Source organism: Channa argus, chromosome 14 (assembly GCF_033026475.1).
Source record: "Channa argus isolate prfri chromosome 14, Channa argus male v1.0, whole genome shotgun sequence".
In the NCBI taxonomy this organism is placed as follows: domain Eukaryota; kingdom Metazoa; phylum Chordata; class Actinopteri; order Anabantiformes; family Channidae; genus Channa; species Channa argus.
In genome coordinates, this window is record NC_090210.1 from 6,878,902 (window position 1) to 6,899,259 (window position 20,358).

Consider the following 20,358-nt stretch of genomic DNA (forward strand, 5'->3'; position numbering starts at 1 on the left):
GAAGGCGATTCAGGTTCAGAATCCAACCAAATCTTTGTTTCCATCCATCTCAAACATTAAAGGGAAAAATACACTGCCAACAAATTACTGTTGTTTTTATTTGGACATGCCCCTGAATGCTCATATAATCAAACAAAGAAACAGTAATGAGAATAAACTGTCTTCAATTTTCTTGGTTGGACATTCAATCAGCAGTTCAGAGGAAACTGGTGAGGCATTGCAGTTTCCTTAGGGACAGGATGTGACACACTCCCATTTTGAACAACTTCTTTAATAAATCCAAAATGGAAGCGAAAGGTTTGTGCAAAATGCTGCTAAGTTTAAAAAGTTAAAAACTTTCAAAGTTAGTCTACTGTGGCCTGTTTCTAAAGCTTCACTTAAAAAATGATTGAAGGTCTTCTTTTCCTGCATCTGCTTCTTTTTTCCTCTCTAATGCACACAGCAGCTCACTGTGTGAATACCAACAGTGACCTATAAAAAATGCAAATGAAAACACACATCTCTCACACCTTCACTCTCACAAGAATGAAAGCCGTTTGAAATCTAATTTATCACTCCTCCGATATGCATCATTTCATATGCACATTAACAAACCCTTGTAGGCTAGTGAAACCTTTCTGAGAATACCATCCTGTATAATTTTGCTTCATATCATATGCAAGAATATAAAAGGTGATGTTTTGACATAACATCTGAGAGTGCAGCTCCATCAAAATTAATAAAAATTACAATAAAATGCAACCTTATGGCATACAAATAGACTACAGTAGACATAAGATGGTAAAATACCTGCAGCATATTTAAAGAAAGCTGAAACATTGCTATTGGCCTACACGTTTGATTGCTGCATTGAAAGTCCATTAGGAATTCAATTAAGAAATCACTGAATGCTTTGCTGTGTATCAGGCTGCTCATATATATCCCCACTATACCCACAGCCCAAGCCTTTTCCTTTTTGCTCACCCAAGATTTATAAGAATTGCGCATTAAAGATTTAAAATGCTTTGATATTATCTTTTAATGGAAACTGAAAAGATAAATTCCGTCAGCTACACCTTCAAACTTAAACTAGAAGTTGGTGTGGTCATTCTATGCCACTATCGCCTGTAATCATCTGAGTCTAGTAATTCGATTATTTAACAATAAAGCCTGCGCCACCGAGCGGCGGCGGAGAGCGTCAGCCAGTATAAAAGCCTCCGGTCTCTGGATGCTGTCAGCATCACCGAAAGAAGAGGCGGCTGCATCATGTCAGACCTTCTCCTGGACACTCTAAAGTAGACCGCTACAGACTTTTCAGCCAGAAGCGCTTTTCGAAATCACAAGGATAAAATCTGTAGCTCGGATCTCCACCTGAGACTTTGACCTCTAAATTGCCAACAGGTCGAGGATGTTGAGGATTTTATTCATCCGCCCCTGCGCGCCTCAACTCAGTAAGTTAGCCTAAGAGACCAGGGGACATCTGCGCAACTTAACTTTGGAGAGTAACTCGCCTTTTGAGCTGCGGAATCATGCAGAGCAACAGTAGCGCCTCCGGACCCGCGACCACTGCGAGTGTGTGCGGTGGAGAAGAGGATGAGCGCGAAATCTCAAAACTCGTCAGCCCCACAGGAGCTGCCTCTAATCTGGCAGCTTTTAACCTTTCACTGAACTGCTGGCTGCATATCCTCTCCGAAGAGTCCTCACTGGACCTGCATGGAGACAGCGCGAATCTGGCGGTAGGTTCAGAGTATAAGTAGCCTACAAACCCAGACAGATAAATACATTGTGAGCATTTAAAACGTGCTGTTTACACTGCAGAACATGTGATTGTATGTACCTGTGTGGCAGGTGCGGGTTCTCATTGCCCTGGTGTACCTAGTGGTGTGCGTCCTGGGGCTCGTCGGGAACCTCCTCGCACTCTTCCTGCTCCACTCCCGCCGCCGGGGCCACCACCACTCCTCCATCGACTGCTTCGTCATGAGCCTGGCGCTGACAGACCTCCAGTTCGTGCTCACTTTGCCCTTCTGGGCCGTGGACACGGTGCTGGACTTCCGCTGGCCCTTCGGCCGGGTCATGTGTAAAATCGTGAGCTCGGTCACCACCCTCAACATGTACGCCAGCGTCTTCTTCCTCACGGCCATGAGCGTGACCCGTTACCGCTCGCTGGTCACCTCCCTGAGGATGGAGAGCCCCAGGATCGCTGCTGCTCGAGCCAAGTGGGCCAGTTTATCCATCTGGGTGGTGTCACTGGTGGCCACGCTGCCTCATGCTTTCTACTCCACCACGGTCCAGGTTTGTTCTTCTTCCCAACATTTTGTAACTGATCTGTAGATCACAAAATCTCTCCAAAATATTTTAAAGAGAAGTAATTTTTTCACATCTACACCAGCCCTACAATGCACCATTAGAGATGACTGAACAGCTTTGTGTTTGTTTTTGTGCCATTCAGAAGAGGTGAGCTAAACAGCTGCTGCAGCTGTGAAGTGAAGTTTGTTGTTAAAAGATAATTAATTGCATTATCTACAGTCAGCACACAGATGGTAAAACCAACACGGAATCTTTTCTACTGCTTGTGCTCTCAGCCTGCAGCCTGGATTAGCCATAGACCTCTGTTGTACAAAAATATGAAAACACAATCAGCCAGACACAAAGCTCTGCTGGGAGATGACACATTTATTCGTGATCATTGTATTTTTAACAAATGTTGCCCCACATGCTCTGAACCAGCATTTCCTTGATTTTGAAGTTATCCTCTAAATGATCTCTTAAAAGCAGGGTTTGAATTGGGAGTGTAAGCCTTTTTACTCGTTTTCCAAATGTGCATTCCATCTTGTGTGTAGGGGGGCCTAGTCAGGTCCCCCTGTTAAAAATGTCTAGGCCCACCCTTGATTGAATCACCATCTCTGACTTGATATGATTTCTGTTGTTGTGTTCTGCTGTGCGTGCAGCCTCTGATACAGTTATTGTTCTGTTAACAGGTGTCTGTGGATGATGAGCTGTGCTTAGTGCGATTCTCTGACTCTGATTCAGGACACTGGGATCCTCAAGTCCTGCTTGGGTTATATCAGACACAAAAAGTCCTTTTGGGATTTGTAGTCCCTTTGATTGTCATCTCCGTGTGCTACCTCCTCCTTCTGAGGTTCATCCTGAGCCGGCGCGTTGTAGGCAGCATGGTCAGTGGGGTTGCCACTGAAAGTTCAGAATGTGAGAGGGGGCGACACCGCCGCCGCTCCAAAGTCACCCGTTCTGTCACCATTGTAGTTTTGTCCTTTTTCATTTGCTGGCTGCCCAATCAAGCTCTTACTCTGTGGGGCATACTGATCAAATTCGACATGGTGCCCTTCAGTAAAGCCTTCTACAACGCCCAGGCTTATGCCTTTCCCTTGACTGTGTGTCTGGCTCACGCAAACAGCTGTCTCAACCCAGTGCTCTACTGCCTGATTCGAAAAGAGTACCGAGCTGGACTGAAGGATCTTCTGCTAAGAGTGTCTCACTCTGCCCAAAATCTTCTTACTATGGTTCTGCGAGGGAGAAGGGTGAGGGAAGCACCATCCAGCCTGGTTATGATACACAAAGACACAAACATGTGATTTACTGTGTTAAAGGAAAAATTTAACATTTTAGGAAATATTTTTTAATGCTTGCTGAGGGTTAAAGTAGATGAGATGCCCACTTTCATGTCAGTATGGAGAATAAGTTGAATACAAACCCACAGCCAGCAGCTGGTTAGCTTAGCAAAGAGTCTGTGAATAGGAGCCTGGTTTTATATAATGCAGTCTGCACCTTTAACATTCACTAATTCTGGCTCACTAATTACTATAGAGCTTGACTAAAGCTACAACATGTAATCAAAATCAATGTAATCTGATACATTCAGCCCTCTCTCTTCCTGCATTGCCAGGCCCTTCAGGTATAGGTCATATAAAAATGTAAATGTACAAAAATGCTACAAAAGTTAACTGGTGAGGACGACATAATTAGCTGATCTTTGTGCTGGCAGAGGTTTTCAGAAGTCACAGAAGCCTCTTCACATTAAGAATTGTTACCCTGATCACATTCACACAGTTACACACACTCCCAGTCTGACCTGTGGCCACTCAGCAGCTCCATGGGGGAGTTGGAGTGAAGCTGGATTCATGCTCGATAGGGAGGTCGATGCAAACCTTGGATGCCCCGCAATAACTTTATCCAAGCATTTGTGGGGCCCTTGCTAGGATGACTGACCTCCTTCCAATGCACACCGATAATAAGATAATTCATGTGTTTCTGATGACCAAAAACAACACAAAAGCAAGTAGGACTCAGCACACATAATGTACAGTACTATGCTAACATACTGAAACTAAAGTTTTGACAAAGTACTTTAACGCTTGCTGTCGTCTTCCACAGCAGCCTACTGTGTGCTCCATTGACTCATCCACACAAATGAGAGCAGCGCTTGCATGAGTATTGATGCTTTGATTGTTGTGAATGGTGTGCAAAACCCCCATGGAGCGAGCTTGCAAGCAATTTATTTGCACCAAGCATGTACGGCTCCTTAAGGGCCTCACCGAAGGGCAGCATAGTGGTGTTGGCCCTTAGGAGTCCGTGATCACGCTGGCATGATTAAGACACACGCTCTCTTTAAAGAGAAGTAGCAGGAAGATGAAACGCTGATTTTTTACATGTCAAAAAAGCAGATGTCAAACTCTATAGCAGTTTTTGAATGGTGTTGAAAATCCAAACAAAAACAGAGTTTTGATAAATTGTTCATGTGTGTTCAAATGCGCAAATTAGGATCCATCTAGCGATGCTTCATCTCAAATATTCTCCTTTTTTGGAACATGGTGGTGAATCTGCTGATGTCAAACTCAGCAGGAAAAAGATTTCTTGTGCGGTTGTAGATCTAACGTGTTACACAATCGTCAAAACAATATGTCAAAATGAAAAAACTGTTACACAGGTAACCTCACCTGTGCTGAAAAAAACATACACCAAATATTGGCATGGTAAAGTAAAAAGGTGAAATACAAATATAAATATAAAATCAAAAGTATTCAAAAACAAGCAGATACAGGACAGGGTTATGCAGGGTTATACACTGGACTATTTCTTGATTGGGATCATTTAGTTCATAGAGGAAATAGAGGCTGTTTTCAGCTTGGTTTAGCTACTACGTTAAACGTGGTGCTTTAGAGGTGATTGTCACTTTGGGATGAACCTTTTTTATGCTAAGCTAAGTTAGCCATCTCCCGGGATGAGTATTTAATATTCTCATGTCACCTTAGCAAAGAGGCATACAGCTTCATTTCCCCAATTGTTACATTTTTCCTTTATTTTTTTAAGCTAAAAAAAATCTTTGAACATTGTGTGCCATATTTTCTGTGGTGCCATTTTTGACCACGTGTCTTTTCCGACCCTGTCATTCCTCGAGTGTATTTCACACACACATCAGTACATTCGCTTGATGCAGACAACAACTATATTTTAGCTTTTTTAAACACTTTTCGTGAAACACTTGCCTAACTCGCCTTTGGAAATAATTGCACATGGTATTTGTTAGTACACTGTTGAAGAGGATCAAACCCTTCAATCAGCTGGCTCTGAGTTACACTGTGGGCTGTCAGTTTTTTTTTTTTTTTCTCAAACAATTAAGAATTAAACAGTGTGTTGTTTGAGCAAGTCAAATTGTAAAGTGACTACTTTATATCTCACAGTACACCGACACACATTAACAAAGACTGTAATAACTGTTTAATATTTATTTGTATTACTGTTGCTAGCAGTGTTTGAGTCGAGCATGAAATTGTCAGCCATTTTCATGTGTATGTTTCTGGCTTGCTGTTCCACTGTAAATTGCTTTGTGACTGCACGTATGTTCTGTGAGATTAAATAAAGCAAGAGGACAAAAGAGCTGAGTGACATCTCAGAAAAGTTAATCTCCCCTCTAATGGCAACAGCCACACAACCACAAAGATGAGGTAAACGAGTCAGCTGCACAAAAGCCGCAGCACGTTTTTTCCCCTTTGCAACCTTTAAAATCTGAACATGGATAAACATCTTCACCTGCCCACAGACTGGGGCTGACATGGAAATACCAAACACACACACTCCACCACAGTCCCTCCATTGTGTGCCACTCTGGATGTAATTACTTCTCCAATCAGAATCACAAATGTATTCAGCAGTTCTCTGTGTGGGATGCCACCTAAAACACAGTGGGTCACCAAGGAAACTGGCATCTTCCAGCTGTGAATGGAAAACAAAGTGTGATTTCAAAACCGGCATTTGTCTGAAATTTCAGATAAGTTCTGTCATTAGAATTACTGCCAAACACTTTGTTATCAAAAAAGGCTCTTGTCCCTAACACCTGTCCCTGTTTTCTTTGGATTAGTGTTTTTCCTTTGGTTTACTACATTACTTCAGTTTTTTCTCATCAAGCCAAAAATGGACCTGTACTCACACCCAGGCAGCCATTTTTATTTCCCAGCCAGGCTACAGAAAACAAGCAACATCTGACCGGTAAATGTTTTGGAGTTTTGTATCCACCTCGCTATTCACCTTCATATACAAAGAGCACTTTCACTGAGCACCACTGATGAAAACCACTCGAGAAAATTGTCATCCTCACGTCATCGTATGGCCGTCTATGGATCACTAGTTTAAAGTAATTACAGTCTCAGCATGAGTATTTTCTACAATGAGAATATCAAACATGACAAGCATGGATTGCATGTAAAAAGGTAGAGAAACGGGTCAAAGTCAATCACACATGGAGGAGATATGGCAAGCACATGGTTTAAGTAATTAAACCATTTTGCATTTAAAATTTAGCAAATTTTAAATGCTACTGCTGAAGAAAAGTACAACAGAGTGTCTCTTTTATGTGTCTGCTGGTTGACAGTGCTTGTGGAGTCACAGCTGTTTGTTTGAGTGGTGCATTTGTGAAGAAACTCCAGTGTGCACATGATGGTGGGGTGTGTGTAACAAATACTTCACTAAGTACTACTACATACTACATAATGTAATCTGTAACAGTTCTCTTCCAGCTTTGCTCGAAAACTGTAGATGCTTGTTGTGGACGCTAAACCACTTCACACGGTATAAATCTTCAACAGCTCTGAACTACTACTCGTGGTGTTGAGTATAAACTTCGTCACAGTTTTCTTCAGCTGTGTTGCAGTGGTTATCTCCTGATCACCCCAAAGCTTCTGTAAGTCAGCATTACAACTGTACTTCATGGGGCTTTCCATCTTCTTCTGGACTGTTTCAAGTAAGTATAGACTTCATTGTGACCGCTGTGAGATGCTGATGAAGCTGAATCTCTCTGCCAGACATCATAGTAATTAGTTCAAACTGACTCCAAACAAACTCCAATCCACATATCCTATAATTTAATAACCAAATGCTTCTTTCTCTGCAGTTTTATGTGCCTGCTAGTGCTGGTTTAACCATTTGTTGAAATCAGAGAATAAGGCGATAAAATGTGTAAATGGTTTGCACTGACCTGCTGGGTACTGCTAGTTTCAGACAAAAACTTTTACTGGCTGGCAGCAATTTAAAAGTAAATATTCTGAGCATGTTTTGGACTGAAGTGCACATTTTGCTGCTGCACAAGCAAGAAGAACAAAGGCATGTCCCTCTCAGGAGAATTATTTCCATTGGTGACTGTTGTGATGAATCTGAATGTAGCTGTTAGCACTGAGACTCATCACAATTAAAATGCAAGTGTTTTTAAAGGAGCAGAGGCAGCGTCATGTTCTTCTTTCAAGAAAATAAAAAAGTGCCTGAAATTTCTGGGAGGTGATTTTTGGAGTAGCATGGGGTTAAAATGTAAAATAATGGGTACAGAAGGAAAGCTTGTGACATAATGGCTCAATTTTGAACACTTTACTTCCCATTTATGGGTCAGTTACCTAATTATTTTTCATTTTCTGAATTCAAATCTTCCTATGAGTCTGGCTTTGAGCATAGACGCTTCAGCTCAACCAAATTGGTTCTGAATGTTGATGCTAACTTTCTGAACTTCTGGCTTTATGCAAGTTCAGTGCAGTTCATCAGTTTGACGTAAGAGCAAAATAACTTGTCAGTAACTTTTTGAATCTGCTGCTGCCTTCATCCCAGACTTTGAGCACTGGTGTGATTCCACTTTTTCAGTCTCTGGAAGGAAATTAAGAGCTGATTGTGTGAAATTGAGATTGGATATAGAGTACACATTTTTTAAAAAGGAAATCTCACATTGAGAAAAAGTGTTGACTTAAAATTATTGCTGACATTGCATGAATGAATGACAACTCCATATAAATTTATTGAGATCTTTTTTGAGAAAAAGAGTATTTGACAAAATTGCATTTTTAATACTGAGACATCCATTTTAAGTAATAACTATCCAAATTGAATACTGTTTATAGGTTTTAAAATGTTACTGTGGATTCCACTTTTTTCTATCACGTCATCTGTCTCCTCATGTTTAAGCTGATCCCAGTCCAGGAGGTCTGTGATACTCACTGACCCATAACTCTCTCTGCACAGTTCAGGTTATGTTTTTGTTTACGCTGTCTGCCATCTGCTTTGGTGACAAGTTCTGGGAGCTAAAGTTCAGCACTGCTCAGGAATGAAATTAAGTTCCAGGAAATTTGCAGAGGGCAAAAAAAGAAAGACAATGGAAAAGCAAACCATACCTCACCATCTCGGCTCTACAAGTTCAGGTTATGAGAAGCCCCAAGTTATGAGGTCTGTAAGTTCCCACAGTTGGGCAGAAGAGCTATCTGTAGCAGTTTGGACCCTTTAGCTACATTCATTGTTCTTACTTTCTTCAAAAGCATCAAAGAACAGCCAGTGAAACGCTCTCCAACAGCATGAGCCCACCACCCCAGTGCTCAACTGCAGGGTTTGTCTTCAATGGTTAATGAGCTGCGAGACTCTGAAGCAGTCTGAATTACAGCTGAAGTGTTTGATTCTGGCTGCATCAGGAAAGAAATCTCTGATGCATATGTGTTGCTGCCACTGACACTCACTGAAGCCATTCTGCCATGTAACACAGACTGATGAAGTACTTGGTGAGTTTAGGAGGGTGAGCAGCTGCAGACACAGTCTTTCTGGTGCTATACAAGGTTTCTAACTTACAACGATAAAGTATGTGAACACGTCACAGTTTAATGCTGTTTTTCATTTCTATAGTTCCTCATTTAGAAGTACATGACTCAGACCTGGACATGAGAAACTTACTTTGTGTATTTTAAAACATTTCCCATTGTTTGAACTGAGCAGGTGGGCACGAATCAAGGAGACACTTAACCTTCATTACTGGTTAATCTGACAAAACGTAAATGCCTTTGTTTTACTACTCCCTAATTTACCTGAGTCCTCTGAGTAGAATGTAAGTTTTTTTTGGGACAGTGTTGAATGCTGATGTTAAATCTAGTTTCATTGATACACCACACTTACATTTAGGTATTTGGCAGATGTTTTAAACTAAAAGGACTTACAGGTGAAGACCCCATACACACCAAGGGCAACTTGAGCCAACATATTTGGCACGTAGACCAGGGGAGCCAGGGATGAAACTACAAACCAAGCAACTGGCAGACAACCTGAGCTAATTCCAGCCACATCCAGAAAGCAGTTAAGTCGGGAATCGTGTGCAACAAAGGAGTCGTGACAAGAACTTTGAAAAAATGTTCTTCACTTACCTTGGCAATTTTAATATATTTTGCGTGTCTAAAATAAGTCCTGCAAAAATGTCCAAATACATCCAAAATAAGTCATATCTAGAAATCTGTGTTTTGAACCTGCGTTGTACATATAAATGTGGGACATGGACCAACCGAAAGGATATAGACATCACATGTCTCTCTCATGTTTGGACCTTTGCTTGGTCAGTGTTCTCTCTGTGAAATTGTAAACATTACAACATTATATATAGTTTCCATCTAAAGTCATCAGACTGCTCCTCTATTAGCCTGAACCTATAGCTATAAATGCAAGCTATAAATTTGTGCAGCTTTGGACAATAAATAAATAAATAAATAATAAACATTTTTTAATGTTGATCTCATTTATTCTTCTTGGGATATTTTCTACCTCCAAGATGTGTGCACATCTTGCTGGAGACTCTTTTTTTTTTTAACCAAACACAAATTGTTATGCACTTGTATGTACTGAACGTGCCTTAGTTGATATTTTAATTTCCCCCCCAAAAAATTGCAATTTATAAAAAGACCAAACAAAAACATCTTGCAGTGTTTCTGACTTTGATGTATCTAGACATCCATGTGCTGTTTAACAAACAACATGCTGTATTTAAGGGTTTAAAAACTACCAAATCATAATGATGTGAAAGCAGCAGACAGAAGTCTTCAGTATTAATTTTAGCAACAAGATGAATATTCTTCTCAGCTCACAAACAAGTACAACCATGACAATAATACACCAGTGAACCTTTTGGCTTTGTTGCTGTGGCTTATAGTTGCTGCCTTAGTGTAGAGTTAGAAATCAAGTTCAAAGATAATATGACTTAACTTGGCAAGTATTTAAACACAGGGAATTAGTTCGATCTATGTCTATTTTTCTAGCCAAAAAATCTGCAATTTCTAATCTAATTATTGTAAACACTCTAAAAGTTAGGAAAAGATTTATTTGGATTAGGGGAAAATGAAATAAAAGGATTGATTCAAGACAAAAGCATTACAATAGAAGCTCAAATAAATGGGGGCAAGAAAAAGTATGTAAACCCTTTGAAATGACTTTGACATTTATTCATAGATTGTGATCGGATCTTCATCTGCTACAAGTACAGACAAGTTCAATGTGCTATCACTTGTTATTAAATCTAAACGCATACTCACACATACTTGGCATTATCACGTACTACTGTTACAGTTCTTACCACAGTACACTGCCCTGTCCAGTAAGATACTGTTGGATTGTTGTTCTTTAAATTACTTGAATCAAATCATAGCTATGAATACTACTACTGCTTTAATGAATAATATATCAAAGAAATATTCTATTTAAAATAATTGAGGGGACCAAAACCACCTCTTAATCTAATGCACTCTAGTACAACTCCACCACCTACTATGACCTCAACACTAAAAACACATGGTAGAATTATTGCCTATCTAACAGTTTAGACATGAAACGAAGAAATTACATTTTAAATGTAGACTTCATGGCAGAGCTGCCGTTCTACAATACATTAGATTGTATGGGTTTACCTAAAGAAATGAGTTTGTATAGATTTGCATATGATATGACATATCATGATATGCATATGACATTAACCATAACTGACACTGCACTTGCATCACTTGTTTGCTAACAAATAACAGAAGATAATAAAGATAGTTTTGCACACTATGTTTTACACTGCTCTAATTGGAGCCTGTTAGTTTTGATTAAGACAAAAAAAAAATTTTGTACAGGTCTATGTATGTTCTATTTTATGTATAAAGAAATGTCTGTACTTGACTAAACCAGAAATTGAAATACCTGAGAAGCTAAAGTGCCGCCCTGCAAAAATCCAGTACGGCCAAAAATAAAAGCCATTGATTTATGCAACCCATTGATTTACAGCTCCCAAAATAAAGTTTTTCTGCTGAAATTCAGTAAACTACATCTCTTCAGACTCATACAATTCTCCATAAGAGTGTTTTATTTTCAACCTTTTTTTGTAAACTGAAAAGGAATATTTAAGCACTTATAGTACAAAAGAATCTCTGAGAAATGTATATGACATCATATCACCCTCAACCAAACACTACAACATACTGAAAAAGAGGCTGAGCACTTTCCAGTGGCTATGTTAAAACACATAGCTCATTAGCACCATAGTGAGGAGACAATGAGCCCAAATTAATACAGATCACATCGACAGCAAGAGCAGTACTTAGGACAGTGTAATGACCCACTCACAGAGAAGAGAGTCTGACTCTCAGCATTTGTTTCCGTTGCAGCTGTTCCTTATAGTCCAGGTGCTAAACTTTAAATCCATATCGCATTGTCTGTGCTTCAAGCACATCAATTTATATAGATGTAAACCTACTAAAAATAAAAGTGAGACTGGGCATTTTATTGCACTGCCCATTATTTTGTTTCAAATTGAATGTGAAGAAGAGAAATCTACAAACACATCAAAAACAAACATCTGTCTTCTATTGCACAGTTGCAGCATCTGATATAACTGCTCATGTTCTTTAGTACCGTTTGTTTTTTGTTATCTATTAATGGTAATAAGTCTGGAAATAAACAACATAGTGGGACTTTTCTCCTCTCTTCAAATTGACATTAAAGTGAAAGTAGGTTTGATGACCACTACATCATTGGATGTTGACCTGTTAATGAGGGTTTACTGCGAACACAAGGAATCATACCACTATGACAAATTAACTAACACGCTTTTTCCATTTCCCTTCAGGGAACTTGTTTAATGACTAAACGTGTAAAGAAAAAATCTGACATTTGAGTACAATGCTTCTCTCCTGAGATAACAAGAGAAGATATGAATATGGTCCATTTACAGCCTATGAGTAACAGGTACTCTATTATCAAAAAGCCAGAAATATTTTTTTTTTTTTTTATGAGAATAACCATACCACAATATGTATGAGGACAGTCTTTTTATGGTGTTGGAGAAAAAGTGGACAAAATTTATTCATTTACCACACTAGAAAAATAAAATTCTGGTGCACCCTGGAATATCGAACATGATGTTTTTAAAAGGCAGGATCTGGAGCACATGGTTATAAATAAAGCTTTAATAATAAAAAGGTGCAGCAACCTTACTCACCTTTTTAAAAAACTTTATTTATAACTGTGTGCTCCAGATCTCATCTCCCCTTATCCAATATAGCACTGGCTCTCAAACTAAATTAAAAAAGTTGGATCATGCAAAAAGATCCCCTTATATTGTCCTTGCTCTGGTAAAAGGCAACAATTACATCACATGCAGTGTATTGGTGACAGAACCTTCTACAGGCTTAATTCCTAATGATACATAATCATAAATAAAAAGAAGATTTCCATGGAAACCACCTAATGTTAGGAGGACAGTTTGTGAGGCTGCACTGGGAGGTTTCACATCACTGAAGCGGTGATTTCTGTGAAGCAGACTGTAAGAAAACTACGATTAAAAAACTATTACATACAAGAAGAGTCTCTGCTACACCGAATGATAGAGGAGAAGAACCTCAGTCCTGTGTCAAACTGATCAATCCCAGCCTCCTCAGTTGTGAAGTTTGTTTCTGGATGGGTTTTTGCAGTGGGAAAAAATAACCTGAGGTTAATTCTTTTCATTCATGGTCACAGGGGAGTCGGCTCTCTCCTTTTTCACTGAAACTGACTCCCCATTCACACTCTCATCCGGTGTTAGCTGCGTTGCTTCTCTTTTCCTCTGCTCTGTAATGATGTCTTTTTTAATCTTCTTCACACCTTGTGCTGGTTTAACATCGGCTTTGGACTCAGAGATGGCTGCAGAGGTCTCGCAGACAGTTGGACCCTCCCACTTTGGGATGTCCAATCCCAGCAGTTCCATTAGCTGTTTCATGACCTCGTCCACGTAACCATGGATACGCAAGTATGCATGCTTGTCCTGCAAGACCGCAAATTATACTTATGAAATAATAAGTCTCAAAGATACCAGGCAGAGTTGGCATTTTCTTTATTTGATTTGTGCTGAGCAATACGAAGTGTCATTCCACATTTCTATAAATATGCGTGTGACTCACATGCTTCGTAGACTGCAGGTTGACAATAACCACTTTGCCTCCTTTGCGCTTGGTGAGGAGTGGAAGGTCTCCACTGGGTTTGATCTGCATGGATGTGCCGAGCGTCAGAGCCAGGTCTGCTTGCCTGAGGTTAACGTTACAGACATATGTCACACACAGATAAAAAGCTGTGTCTGTTTGGACATTCTTATTTACCTGATTTTGGGGGGATTTTTAGTGGTGAGTTAAGGGTCTGAGCTGAGGTACATCTCAGTGCTGGTCCAAGCATGATAGTGTTTCAATTATTAGTTGAATAATTTATGAGTACACTGAAAAAACATTTAGGATAAATCAATATATCTTTTCTACATAAACCAAAGAAAAACACAAACCAGAAAGCCAGTTTAAAGTATTTCCACATTCTGTGTTTCTTAAACTTCTTGTGTTCCTTTTTTCCCGATGTTGCTATCACTTGGTATTGGTACCATATACCTCCTCGTTCTGTTTGTGTCCAGTTTTTTGGCCATTAACAGTTTGTCAGTCAGTATTTCGAAGTCCAACAGGATCTTCGCTTTTCCATCACATTTGGAGGTGAATCCCATTTTGACTACGATAAAGGACTATTGTAGACACAGAATAAAGCTTTTTGCAGCTGAAAGACTGAAGGGCATTACTAGCACAAAAGTGACAAATGGCGGCAAATGGAAACATTAAAACTGACTGTGATTTATATATAGAGGTAAAACCTGAAAAGGTTTTCAAATAAAGGGATATATTTTGCATGTCCAGTTGGGAACAAAGGAGGTGAACGCATCATTTTACATTTTCCAGTTCATAGAGCATGTAAACAGGGACAGATAAGACAGACACAAAGCATAACATAGAAATAGAGCACTAACTGTTAGTCTGTCTTACCTGCTGGCATCATCTGCTTTATTCAGGTCTCTGTTAGGAAGCGCGTCCTCCCAGTCCAGTATAGTGCTGATAAGCTTCCCTCTGTTGTTTTGAAGTACACACAAATACACTGATATATCTCTGATGGTTTACTGTTTGTAGTTTCAAAATGCAGCATGTATGCAGGTGTTACCTGCAGGCTCTGAGTCCTCTGGAGCGAACCACATCACAGTAACGGCCTGTTGGTTTCAGCCCCATCACACCAATAACCTTATCTCTGACATACTGCCTGAAAAACAGTTTCAGTAACACATGATAATCTAGGCACAGTGGTCATTTTAGATAACTAGGTTATTTTAGGGGCTCAGAAACATTTAATCCCCCTGGTTCACTTTAATCCAAAGGTAATGGTTACGGTGCAGGTCACTGGACTAAAATGGAGTGTGTAAATTCCCATTTGAACAGGAGCAATTGGTGCAACTGGTGAGCAACAAAGCCATATCGTTAAGGCAACTCAAGTAAACACTTGAAATGAAATTTCACTACAGACCATTACCTTTGACACAAGGCCGGGGGGGATCAGGGATTCATACTGTTACTTAGTTTAAATTCGGACTCAGATTATGCTGTTAGACAAATCCCACCCAGTGTACTGAACTTGGCTTTTAGTGATCACATGTCTACTGTTGCATCTTCTTTTGCAGTAAATATGTGAATTTCTTTTTCTTGGTCAACTGGAGTGGAAACCAGGGATTTCTGGTGGTGCAGGGCATTTACTCAATACCTCTGTGTTCAATCGCTCTTATAGTTAATGCTCTTCTGGACATCTGAGTTGGCATCTGTATGCATGCAGCCTTCCTGTTATCCTAAACAAGCCTGGCCTTTCTTCTCTGACCCTTCCTTCTTTATTGCAGAACCTCTACAGGCTGCATATGATTCAAAAATAATTCTGCATAGAACCTGCAATGTGAAAATCCCAGGTGGGTGCTGGTTTCTGAGATGCTAAAAATAAACATTTGGCAACAACAATCATACCAGATGCACTGAAGTACTGTGAACAGCAACTGAACCTATTTGTCTGTTTGGACAAGTGTCAGCAGATCCGTTAAAGGCAGTAGCTCGTCAAACAAGACCTTAATGTGGGAGGTTGATTTGTGCACATACCTGCCACACTTCTCACACTCCTCCACAAACATGTTTCCGTGAAGTTCTGATAACATATCCCTAATAGAGTGGGAGGAAAAAAGATCACAAACATAATATTCATTCAGATCGTTGTCTCTAAAGTTATTGGTATTGCCGGCACTTTGGAATACAACTTTCTCCACAGTCTGTCTTTATGACCCCAACTCAAATAAATATTCTGAGCACATGTATAAACACTTTCCACCTGCCACCTGCACACATTAGCGTTAACAAGTTTACTTTACCAGTTTGCTTGCTGTGTCAATTATTTCCCCAGGGAACTACTGCAGAGAACTACTTTGAAATTTAAAAAGAAACAGACTGATGGAGGGTAGAGGGAGAGCAAAGGATTGGCTTCCAGGCAAAGCAAGTCTTCCGATATGTGGTGGATGTATGTACTAAATGAAAACTGGGTTCTTGGCCTTGGGTTAGTACAATGTGATTGGATATTCCAGAGTGGGACCAAATACTTTCTTTTATAGTGAGCATTATTTGAGCAGTGTTAAAAGACTTAGTCATTTCTGGTGCTGTTTGATAAAGCAGCAGCTTTAAATGATAAAACACTGACTCAAAACCCAACATGGCACAAAGTGGAGTGAGTATGGTTATTTCACGTAACTTATAATGTGGAATCCATTTACACTTTTTACACATTTACACGATATTACACAATAATGCTCTATTCCTAAAATGTCATTTATATTTGCATCTCGCTACTGTAGTTAATTTTTTATTTACTGTAGTTAGTGATATGGTATGTGGTAAAATTATCTAAATCTTATTATCCGCAAAGAAACATACACTTCCACACCTAATAATTATGATTTCATTAAAGATACTGAAAAATGTTTGTGAATGCAGGGCAGCATTACCTGGGAAAGCCAGATCGGACATGCAGTCCATCCACATTCTGGCTGATGAGATACTTGAGGTACCCAGCCCTCTGCAATCCCACTAGAGCCATGTGTGTCAAACTGGGGCGGGCATCTTCAAATGTGGTGTCAAAGTGAGGTGACTCACCCTTTTCTTCCAATGTCCACACACCCTTCGGACCCCTGAAACACAGTGACGAATACACTGTATCATTACGGATCTGCAACTGTTGTGTAGGTGGGTATTCATGGTATGGAGGAACAATAAAAACTGTGTAAATATTTACTTCTTAGACATTTGCTAAAAAATATTTATTAAATACAAATATTTTCAGTGACAAAGGGCAACCCTGACATAAACCAACACAGGAACCTGTTTGACTTATCACAAGAACATCTGTAAAGCTGGTAAATTCACAGTTTGGTTAATTATATTACCCAAAGGCATGAATTTCTCAGTCTCAGGTGGAGCAAGTGTGTGTATTGGTGTGTTCACGTGTGTGCAACTTGCACTAGAGGGGGGTATAATTTGCATAAGTGGACCTGATGGGTACTTGGAACTCCTGGCTTTAATATATTGGCATATTAAAAAGAAAAAAAAAAAATAGGAAAATTATTTAAGCTCTGTATTTGACGTTTCACAGCTCAGCTAATTGGGGCTAAATGTGCATTAACAAAGGAAATCCATGTCCTCTGATAAAAGGAAAGACAAAAAGGCATGATTAAATTCAGTGTGTTAATGTTTTCACAAACAGCTGGATTTATGGTAAGCGAGTACCACCCTCAGCTGCTCAAAAAGTGGTACTACAAGAGAACCAGCAGACTTGAGGTCCCATTTATATTTGCTAAAACAGCGAAATAATGATCAGTTCTGGTTCAGTGACAATGCAGCTTCATGCAGCACCACTAAACTGTGCTAATGAAGACATAAGGAAATGTATTTTTATATAATATAATGCTGGTAAATAAATAGTTACCATTTTTAACTTTCATAACATTACTTACATACTTATAGCAAGACTTCATACCAAATCACTGTACTAACAGATGTAGCCTTGTACCTCACTTGTAGGTTGTTTTTGGTAAAAGCATCTGCTAAAATAATACATGTATATGTAAAATTCACAGAATATAGATTTCCAATATAAGATCATAAATATTGTTGCCAAAGCTGGCAGAAACTCAGAAATGGCACCACGCAGTTACTTTTTTCTTCTCCTTTTTACAATTTATCAATTGTTTCTTCTGGATTAACATTTGCAGTAACAGCATCATATCATGTCCTGCTGTTGAGAGGCAGGACAATTACACTATTGGCCAGAATTCATACAAAAAGATTAATATACAGAAAATACATTGAAAACCTGCTCATGTCCATAAATATATATGAAATAGATAAGCGGTGTGTCTTTGGAAAAGGGTGATTTAAGATTTTTATATGCACTACCTGAAGTCAGGAATTCCTGCCGAGGTGCTGATTCCAGCTCCAGAGTGGACAACCAAGAATTTCGATTCTTTTATCAAATGAGCAAGGGTCTCCACCTTTGCCTTCACCTCATCAGCACTATCAAACACCTGCCACAAAACAAAATACAGCAAGTTCAAGAACAGCAGAAAGATATAAGGGCAGCATCAATGTCACAATGGTTTATACAGATTTCTAAATTAAAATGTGGCATCAAAAACTGGTGTAACTGGTTCAACAATCTTAAGTTGAAATATGTTTAGTTGTCATTAAATTACTTTTTTGACGGGGATAAAAAAGGTACTTCCAAAAAAGATAACATTGATTCAATAACAAATGAAAAGTTCTGAATAAAGCCATGATGGGAACAGATAACACTGTGAATTAAGATTTGAAATGTGAAATGAAATGAAATGTTAAGCTCATAACAGCCAGGGATGCCCTGGAGTGGCAATGGCTACCCCCAAAGTCTAAATGGCCACCCCAGTTGCCACCCCTGCCAGAGTGACTAGTTGGACCTGCTGTAGAGGTTTTAGCACAAGGAAAACTGGAAAAATCTGAAGCTGAAATAATCTACCATCCTCATAAATCTATAATATAAAATTATATTATGTACATTTAGGGTGGTTTCATATTTTGTTAATTCAGTTGCATATAGGCAGACTACTCAACAAACACTTGATTAATACTCCTGGCTGATCATTATAGTTTATGTTATTATTTATGTAAAAACAAAACTTTAAAACATTTTCTAAATGTGCTACACTTTTAATGAGTGAGTGGCCCAGTCTGGTCTCCCCAACAGAAAATAAAACCATCAGATTTTCACTAATTTCTTTAAGTGACTGGATATTTTAATTTTTTATGTGAATGGCCCGTTTGTGCATCGTCCATGATTACAAGTAATTATTTATTATTTATTTAATTTATTGACAGCAGAAAACAAATCCATTCCGAACAAATCCACTTTGCCTCCTCAGATTAACAAATTATCCATTTAAACAAAAGGTGTTAAAACGTCAAAGCTCAGCCAAGACACATGAAGATGTTTGGTTTGACGTGAATACAGTAAAGACACGTACATTTAAATATTCCTTCCTGCTACTGCGTCCTACTGTAACTATATTTACGTGCTTTTAGGATGGGATTAGTTTTCCCACCAAGTTACATCCTAAAGAAGCTCTCGGCTAACATGCTAACTAGCTAGAAACCAGAGTAGCCGTCTTTTACCTCAGGAAGTCCGCAAACACCTTTGTCTGCGTAGGGCGAGAGACCGGCAGCATAATTCACAGACATGCCTGCTGTCGGTATCGTATCTTTATTCTTTTTGTTTTTTTTAAATCGAGCTCTGTGTTGTCAGTGATCGTCCAGTCGGATTTTAACTGTTGTTTGTATGACGTCATCCCCGAGCGACGACACATACTGCATTCAAGCAGGTGGGAAATTGTTCAGTTCGAATCCCAGCATTTGTCTTTGCTTTAACGAACAGAAACCAAAATAGTCTTCTATGTTTTTTTTTTTTTTAATAAAAACGTGTTTATCTTAAATAAAATATGCCACAGAGTTTTGAAGATTTTGTGAGCACTGCTAAGTTCGATATAATAGCGTGGCTACCATCTTGAAGGGTTTTTTAATAATTTATTGGAAATATATTGTTAACATGCACTCAAGAATGTACACATGGGTTTGTATAACAAAACAATGTGATGTTTACATCTTCTGAACGATTGTACGAGAAATATAAATAAATTATACAACTCAAAAATGAAAAAGGTAGAGAAAGTAGCACAAGATGAATAACAGAAAAAAAACAAACATAGAAAACACTCTAAAGTGAATGATTAAGACTGAATAACATTTCCATTTCTTTAAATATTTTCCAAGATTTTGGATGTCTTAAAGGCTTTTTACTTTTTTTGACCATCACTAGGGAGTTAGCTAAGTTATTAAGATCAGAGTAACTCATTACTTTTAGCATTTGGTTTTAATGAAATAACTCTGGGTTTGTGGATGTGGAATTTACCTATTATACAGATACATTTCACTGCATTATATAAAGGATGGATACCAGAATTGCAGTATAAAAACAATACCATTTCATCTCTAATATCAAGTAACTTATACATGAAGAGTAAACTAGATACCGCAGCCCAAAATGACTTGGAAAAGAGGCCTTTAATGAAGAAATGAGAAAGAGATTCATTTTCAAGCCTGCAAAAGGACCAATCAGGGGATTATCTTTAATAAATTTACCTGAAAATAAATTACAACAATAATA

The 20,358-nt window shown here is 38.9% G+C and overlaps 2 protein-coding genes across 3 annotated transcripts; one reads left to right on the forward strand and one right to left on the reverse strand.

Moving 5' to 3' along the window:
• Positions 1 to 1,215: 1,215 nt before the first annotated feature.
• Positions 1,216 to 6,514, forward strand: LOC137098927 (relaxin-3 receptor 1-like). The gene is made up of 3 exons (XM_067475672.1): positions 1,216 to 1,715; positions 1,828 to 2,271; positions 2,958 to 6,514. The coding sequence occupies exons 1-3, from the start codon at positions 1,509 to 1,511 to the stop codon at positions 3,567 to 3,569; spliced, it is 1,263 nt and encodes a 420-aa protein (XP_067331773.1). The 5' UTR covers positions 1,216 to 1,508; the 3' UTR covers positions 3,570 to 6,514.
• Positions 6,515 to 10,693: 4,179 nt separating this feature from the next.
• Positions 10,694 to 19,484, reverse strand: sirt6 (sirtuin 6). 2 transcript variants are annotated; one of them, XM_067475153.1, is made up of 8 exons: positions 19,311 to 19,484; positions 18,063 to 18,190; positions 16,616 to 16,798; positions 15,723 to 15,782; positions 14,752 to 14,847; positions 14,580 to 14,660; positions 13,686 to 13,809; positions 10,694 to 13,549 (listed from the first exon to the last, which is right to left on the reverse strand). In XM_067475153.1, the coding sequence occupies exons 1-8, from the start codon at positions 19,374 to 19,376 to the stop codon at positions 13,241 to 13,243; spliced, it is 1,047 nt and encodes a 348-aa protein (XP_067331254.1). In that variant the 5' UTR covers positions 19,377 to 19,484; the 3' UTR covers positions 10,694 to 13,240. The 2 variants fall into 2 exon arrangements, with proteins under 2 accessions (XP_067331254.1, XP_067331255.1); XM_067475154.1 differs by lacking the exon at positions 15,723 to 15,782.
• Positions 19,485 to 20,358: the final 874 nt, after the last annotated feature.